Genomic DNA, 8,512 nt, shown 5'->3' on the forward strand with positions numbered 1-8,512 from the left:
CTGCTTGCAGCCACAATCTATCATTTGTAACCCTGTACATGCCATGTGAGCTGAGAGCTGAGCAGCGCTAGGCCACAAATCAAAGCTTGAAAAAAATTCTTGCCAATAGTAAATTCATTTCATAGTTTTTGTTCTCTGCAGTAACAACAACAAATTTTATCTCAGGCTAAAAAGGGTAAAGTACTAATGTGAGTAGAAATGCAACATGTAGCATAATTAAGCAAATAGTGCTAAATAGAGTGTCATTCATTGTGGGACGTTATGGTGGTGCTGGTACTTCATGAATTCAGTATGCTTTGTTCAAATCCTGCACCCAGTCATGGTCTTCCTATTTCTGTGTGGCTTTTCCTCTGTGTACTAGTAGATTCAGGGACAGTTTTTATCCAAAGGTGTTCAGGTTACTGATAAGCCAGCCATACTGAAAAGGCATGAATGTTATTGTTTAAATTGTACATATATGTTGCATACAATGTACAACCTTGGGATTAATAAAGTATCTATCTATCTATCTATCATGTTATATTCAGCATCACTTTCCTTGTCTGTTGTTGTCACTACTCTAAGGGAGACATGCAGGGAAATTTATTGTGCTATGCAGACTTGACAGTAAATCTGAAATTAAAGGTCCTGAAGACGTGCATCTCACTTTAATTGGAGATTCTCAATCGGTCCTGTGTGTGTGTGAGTTTGGGTGTGTTCATGCGTGAGTCCTATGGGTTGGAAATGGCTATGTAATGTTTTTCCATTCCTAATAAGTACTACTGATGTACTCATTCAATTTGTACTGCGTGCAAAATGTTTTAAGCTTCTCACTCCATCGCCAAGTCTTACCGCATGGGCTGTCAGTGTACAATGGCATACAGTGAGGATTGTCTTTAACAGCCAATGGTTTCTTCTTTTGTAATGGAAGTGATTTCATATTAGAAAGCATCAATCATCTAGCTATCTATTTTATTAATTAATTAATTTATTTATTTATTTAGTCCAGTGTCACACCAACTGGAGGCTGTCCTGTTAACAAAGCAAAATCCCTCACTTGATGGGATAATCATAAGCATGGCTCGATTAACCGAGAATACAAACCAGAATGGCACGTGGCTTCAGCGTCTTTGGTTGAAATGTGAAGGTGCAGGGAGAATTTGCAAGTTCTATACAAACACAGTGACTAGGTAGGGATCACAATGACTCAAACAGAACAATCTCTGAGTCACCAATTAAATCACATGCCTGACTTTTAAATGTGTAAGATAAACACTCTGTGAAGACATGGGGAGAGCATGCAGATACCTCAAAGAAAGTAAATGGGCCAGGTTAAATCCCAATACTCTGAAACGCTGCACCACCTCGTCACCAACATCAAAAACATATTTTAAAAGTACAGGACATGCCAAACAAAAGAGGGAGCAGATCAACAATGCCATACTGCAGGTAATTAAAGTACTTTTTTAGGTGTTGTGCTAATATTTCGCACTCACAATGATACTCTGTGACTTTTGGTCCACCTTGTTGTTCCAGTACTCATTGTATGTATTGCGCAACAGGAGTGAGGCAATAACAGCATTACTCTTTTCAGGATGTGGTCAAAGAGATGCTGACAGAATGGTTCAGCTTTTGAGAAGTACTAACGAAAAGAATATTATTCTTATTGTCATTTGTGAATACCAGGTGCCAGTACCAGGTATTAAAGCTTACTTGAACATCAACAGAAGGTTTGTAAGCAGCCTCCTATTGACACACACTGCTGTGATAGGCTGCTGTTCAAGCAAAAAGGGGAAGAGACCTGACAGGAAGGGAATTATATGCTGCTAGCGCATTGTGACCACAGCCTCAGAAGAGGATTATTATAGAAGCAGTTCCAACAATTCTTCTACAGGTTTGATGGTGAGTGCCTTTTCACTATTTATATTAATGTAGACACTGTGGCAAATTCTGAATATGCATTTTTTTCAATTCTGAGGGAACTGTGCATGTATTTCTAGTTTTACATTGTACACTGTTGTTTTAACGTAATAATTAAAACAGTAGATAGGCTTCTTACTAGTGAAGCAGCTTCCTGTGTAGGTTCATCTTCTCTCCTTGCTCTAATACTAAGATTTGTTACCAAATCAAGCACATTTTACACATCTTTTAGTAGACAAGTGTATATGGATTTAATTAGGGGCAAATCACAATAGCAAAATAAAAAAAAAATAAACAAAGAAAGGAAAATAAAATGGAATTTCAAAGGATTTAAAGCTCAGGCACTGACTTGTCTAAAAAGTCAAGTAAGCTTTTGTCTCCCTAAACACCATAATATGGAAAAAACGTAATTGGTCACAATCCAAAAAATCTTGAGCTAGTGCAAGTATAGTTCCATCATAACGCATCGTAAATAATGATTTCTCTCATAAAAATGGAGGCTTTTCTTTTCACTCTAGAAAAAAAAACTAAATAAAACCAGATATCCACAGATAATAAAATGCAAGGCCTACAAGAATGGCTGTGCCTCTTAAATGATTTAGGCTTCATAATGTGCCTTCATCACAGTACATGATATTGTATTTTTTAAATTGAGAACAGATCTCTAAAAAGTTATTCATGTGCATTTCCCACCAGTTACTTCAAGTCTGAGAAAAGGCTGGCTTTGGAAAAGATAGTGACATATCTATGTATTTTGAGCCAATACTCACAAAGTGTTAAAAAGACATATTTTTTTCAGTCATTATTTAAACACAGAACTGCACACAAAATTAATCAAACCCTGACCTTCTTAGTCCATCACCAAGTCTTACCACATGAGATGTCAGTGCACAGCAGCATTCACCAAGGATTGTCTATAGCTGCCAATAGTTTCTTCTTCTGTAATGGAAGCAATTTTATTATTTTGCTTTTAATAAAATTGGTTAAAACAAAATCTAAGCCCATCCTCTATTTGTTAAATTGTGTAGTCAACAAACAAATTTGATATACCAGCAGCCCTCTGCTGTTCTAGTACAGGCATTCAAGCCATGGCCTAGTTGTTTGCATGCCTTACTGGTGCCAGGATGATATTAGCATTTCATTGTTTCATTTGGTTGAACTTTTTTCACTGTATTGTTTATATGCTGAAAATCATTTTGATTGTTAAACTTTGTGATGTTATTGTTGCAATTGTAACAGGAAAAAGGACAGGGGAAAAAAAACAGCAAAAACCTGTCCACACTAAAATTATAATTAGTACATTTTAGTCAATAATATACAAAATACAAAAAACATTAAATAAAAAATACAAAATTATAAAAAAACAATAAAAACAAAACTGAAAACCAGAACACCAAAATCACACTTAAAACAAAGCAGGAATTGAAGAAGCTAACAAAATGGTGAACAGACAGAGTGTCATGCCAGTCAGCTAATGGAGTGGCCAAGATACACCTTTCTGTAACCCTTTCTGTGCATATATAACTAAATACAACACCCGGGGTCTGTTGCATAATTAAGGGGGTTACTCTAATTAGGGACCATTATCAAAAATAATTAAACAATGACATAATTAAGATAACAGAGACCAGGAATTCAGAAGAATTTTTTTTGTTTGTCGTTCTGCAAATTGTTGCTATCTGCGATTGAACTTTATACAATCCCAGGAAATTCTGAGATGGGTTTCCATGACAACAGCAAGCACAATGTGATTGGAATGATGAAAGCAAAATGGAGATGAACATGAACAAAAAATCAACTTTGTCAGAAGCCAAAAACGCATAGACAGAACTCAACTTCAGATTCTCTGTACTTCAAAACCACAATATAGATATATAATAGCATTGGATAGATAGATAGATAGATAGATAGATAGATAGATAGATAGATAGATAGATAGATAGATAGATAGATAGATAGATAGATAGATAGATAGATTGTATTTGTCCCCAAGGGGGAAACTTTAAAGAACCACAAGAGGAGGAAGAAAAAAATACATATTAAAAACGAAACAAACATGAATCCTACAAACACACACAAGAACTTCTGTCTGCTGCTGTCAATAACAGACTTGTAGGTGGTAGTAAGACGGTCAGACCTGTCCAGATGTACATATAAAGACATTCAAATTTGAATGCTGTCAGTTCAGCTTGCTGTGTCCACAAAAGGAACATGCTGTTAGAAGTCTGATCCATTCAAAGTTGCCTTGTTTAAAAAACACTGACATTCAAAATGTCTTATTTTTACAGTGTTGATAACAAAGTGGATCATTTCTGTTGCCAAGTTTAAAATAAGTATCAACAAGATGTCGCAACCCACTCCTAGTCAATAATACAGACAAATTCAGACAGCATTTCAAAGTCTGGATCACACATTTCAGATTGGATTGTAATGTGCTTGTTTTTTTAATTTATCTTATTCACATAAGTCTCACGTAAGTCTCCAGATGCCCTCCTTCTTTTTCCACTGTCTCACTGCACAAGATGTAACTCATTCAGTATAATTATTAAAACAAGTAAAAAATGTAAAAATATCGAAGATCATAATAAAAACATACACATTTTATTTAATAGGTGCCACTATTTAGTGCATTGTTTTCCATGGGTCCCTCTATATTGTTAACAGCAAGAGCACAAATAGATAATCACATGACGCAGGAGTCATGTGACTCGTGATATCATCAGGTTGCTGCTATAAAACATTAACCAGCCCACAAAAGAAAGTGTCAGAACTTTAACTTTCTTAGCAAAGGAAAGACCCAGTATGCCAGAGGCTTAAACTGATAAAGATTTACCAATCAATACTTATTGGTTATTGCTTCTGGCTTCAGTTTTTTTATTTTTTATTTTGTATTTCTGATATTTTGTTTTAATTGTAGATTGTTTTCTTTTTTTGCTTCATCCATGCCTTATACTTGATTGCTCTTTCCAGGGTCTGCGCAATGAAAAATCTAAAGGTGTCTACAATTCTGTATATTTTTTTTAAAATAGAGCCTTTCCATTCAGATTATTTTACTTTCAAAGTTAACAATGAAATAACAACAAATACTGACTACTAAAATTTGGTATTATAAAATCAGTCATATTTTTTATTGAATCAATTGGTATTTCATTACCCTAATTAATACCCAAAAAAAGCTAATCGGGTTATATCTCCTGCCTTAATGGATTATCATTTTTTTTTATGAAAAAATCTGAATCAGATTACATCAGAGTGGCAGTGTAAATACAGCATAAATAATGCTGCAGGGACCCTAATAATGAAAAAAGTGGTTTCAAACAATATATGGATGCATAAAATTGTGACTATTTTTTCTTGTTTTTTAATGACACATATTAGGTTTCGTCTGAACACCCAGAACTCATATGTTGTCTGATACAGGCTGCTTTCTTTCATATGTCATCCCTTATCAATTCCGATTGTCCATGGCCTGAATTTAAACAGTCTGACATAGATATTTATTCAAAAAAATCATTTGATTACATAATTTTTGTGCACCAGGCAACACGTTAAAACAATCTTAATGGATGAACAGAATGGTCAGTTTTACAGGGAGGAAACTACATTTTTAATACATAGACAATTGAATGTAAATTCATCCCACTTGGAAATCATTGGGACTCATCAAAGCACAATACTATCCTGCCTCTCTGGACTCTTGCTGTGTTTCCAAATTCTTCTCTGAATGGTTGTAGAAGAAATGACCACAGAATATTTGAAGACATATGATACCACAGCCCTTTTGTGCTGACTCACCATATTTGGAAAAAGAGCTCTGCTTCTAAACCTTTAAAAACTGAAAAGCATCAGCAGAAAAAAGACGAGGGGATCTGTGTTTACACCTTAGCTATTTCTCGAGTCACACGCATTGCATACACTCCACATAAGCTAAATGCGTAGGTAGCGTTATGTCTCCATTTCGACTATACAATGTAAATAACACAAATAGTCAATCAAATTCCTTCACCAAATCCAAGTTGGCCATTGAGACCTGGTAGTGTAAACACGGCATTACACTCTGCAGTGGGGTTTAACTTATGACAAATCACTTTATTTAAATTTTCAGAACTTTCTTTCATTTAATTGAGTGTAATAGTTTGTATTTAGATTATCCCATGTTGCGCTATATTATAATGTGTTTTGTGTTTTATTTCAGGGCTGTAGTGAAAATGTCATCTGGTATCAACCAATCAGATAAGCAGCCTGCTAACAACTGCACCCCAGATATCATTATCTCCAGCACCGTTTATCCTCTGCTATATTCCTTCCTCTTCATTGGTTCCACCATTCTCAATTGCTTGGCTCTTTTCATATCACTTCGCATTCCAAGTACAACAACGTTCATTGTTTATTTAAAAAATGTGATCGCTGCTGATGTGCTGATGACCATCGCAATCATCATTAAAGTGTTTGCAGATTCTGGCCTTGGATCTTTGCATCTTCAAGCTTTTGTTTGTCGCTATTCTGCTGTTATTTTTTATTTGACCATGTATATGAGCATTATTCTGCTTGGTCTGATCAGCTTTGACCGGTACCTAAAGATTGTAAAACCATTTGGAAAATCTGCAATACGGGACCCTAAATTTGGGAAAATCTTGACAGGCAGTATTTGGACAGTGATGTTCTTTACAACGGCACTACCAAACATGGTACTGACAGACCAGGATCCACCAAAGGTCAAGGTGTTAGAGTGCAGCACCATGAAGGGCGAGTTTGGACTGTTGTGGCACAAGTTAGTCGTCTATGTCTGTAGTGCCATTTTTTGGTTTGTGTTTATCATGATGATCATCTTCTATACTTTCATCAGTAAGAAAGTATATGAATCTTATCAAAATTCCTCAAGCAAAGAAAGAGACCCTTCAAAGAAAACTACAGCCAAGGTGTTTATTGTAGTATTTGTGTTTTTCTTCTGCTTTGCTCCATACCACATCCTCCGGATTCCTTACACTCGGTGGCAAGCTGGAGCAAAAGCCAGCTGTACATCACAGAATGCCATGTACCTTGCCAAGCAGTTTACCTTGTGGTTATCAGCCGCTAACACTTGCCTAGACCCACTGATATATATTATTCTATGTAGATTATTTAGAAACAGGCTGTTGAAAATGATAAAACGTAACAGAGATAATCTGTATCCTTTAGAAGGTACACTGAAAGGTGAAGACACATCTCAACAGAGTGGCACATAAAGAGTGGAAGTCAGATAAAAAATGAAATAATCTTCTAATTACCAATAGGGATTTTGCACATTCTTCAAGTTTCTGTGCGGGCACTTCTCTGGATTTCCTCTCACATCCCAAAGGTATTGAACTGGCAACTCTAAATTGGCCATTCATGAATGAATGTGCCCTGTGGTACCCTGTGACGGAATGGCACCCCATCCAGAGTGGGTCCCTACCTTCTCCCACTGTTTCCTTCTAACAAAAACTGGATAAGCAGATTAGAAAATGGACAGATGGGACTACATCATAATACAGACAGGCAAGAAAAAAAGCATTAAATTCTTTCATATGGTACATAGAAATAATATGGCTGCCTTTTGGGAGGGGTTTGTGGATTTTTCATTGATTCTTTCAACCACCTAAAGTCATGAAGTCACATGGACAGGTGAACCCAAACTGAGCAAGTGCTTCCTTTGATGGACTGGCATTCCATTTTTGATGGTCACTGCCTTGCTGACTGGAAAAAAAGTTGCTTTAAAGAAAATGGACATCTGGAAATTGTTTCAGTTTAGCATTAGCTATATTCCAAAGTGTTGTTTCCATACAGATATGTGTAAATGTTATAAGTGTAATATAAGTTGATGTCAAGTTAAATTTGGAATAGGTTATCAGCTCATACTTGGTCAACCGACAGGTGAATCAGCTCCATTAAATACAAAAAATATTTTCACTATTATACACTTTCTATTTAGGCTTAGACATACAGGATGCTCTAAAATATGTATATGATAGACAGCCATATCTGTGTGACCCTGAGCAAGTCACCTATCCTGTCTCTGCTCTGTGAAGCATCTGGAGATGGTTTTTCTATTTAAAGGCACTATACTTTATTATGGTTCTTTGTGAAATTGAAACAAAATGTGCCTTGAAGTAGCATGGGAGGGTGTTCACTATTGAAAAGGTGCTACAACAATAAAGTGTTTTAGATTGTATTAAAAAGAAGGAGTTATAATAAAGTTAGCATAAAACAAACAGTTCTTCTAAAAATCCTGGCATCGCTTCAGACTTTTTAGTGAACATGTGTCAGTGGATTGCTGTGCACTCCCAGCAGTGTTCCACATTTAGCAAAGTTGTAAACCAAACCTTGATCTGTTCTGATAGATTTTACTTGTACTTGCACTTTATTTGTGTTTTTGTTTGAAAGCGTGAATGTGGATTTTTACATTTTCACACTGGTAATTACTAAGAAAATATATTAGAAATCTGTAGGAAAAAAGAAGACACTGGGATTGTGCAATAATGAATGTTAAAAAGTTAGCACAAAGGTTAAACATCTGTAGTGGTACAGCTCTGGAAAATGATTTCTTTTTTGAATTTGAATGTGCTAAGATGACAAATAAATACATTATGCAGTA

At 35.7% G+C, this 8,512-nt stretch overlaps 1 protein-coding gene across 1 annotated transcript; it reads left to right on the forward strand.

Moving 5' to 3' along the window:
• The first annotated feature begins 1,621 nt into the window (after positions 1–1,621).
• Positions 1,622–8,512, forward strand: LOC120531969 (P2Y purinoceptor 13-like). Its single transcript, XM_039757899.1, has 2 exons — positions 1,622–1,881; positions 6,095–8,512. Exon 2 carries the CDS (start codon positions 6,108–6,110, stop codon positions 7,122–7,124), a length of 1,017 nt encoding a protein of 338 aa, XP_039613833.1. The 5' UTR covers positions 1,622–1,881; positions 6,095–6,107; the 3' UTR covers positions 7,125–8,512.

The sequence above is a fragment of the Polypterus senegalus genome, chromosome 1 (assembly GCF_016835505.1).
Source record: "Polypterus senegalus isolate Bchr_013 chromosome 1, ASM1683550v1, whole genome shotgun sequence".
Lineage (NCBI taxonomy): Eukaryota > Metazoa > Chordata > Cladistia > Polypteriformes > Polypteridae > Polypterus > Polypterus senegalus.

Coding starts and splice junctions, on each gene's coding strand:
- LOC120531969 (XM_039757899.1), top strand. CDS start 6,108: ATGTCATCTGGTATCAACCAATCAGATAAGCAGCCTGCTAACAACTGC.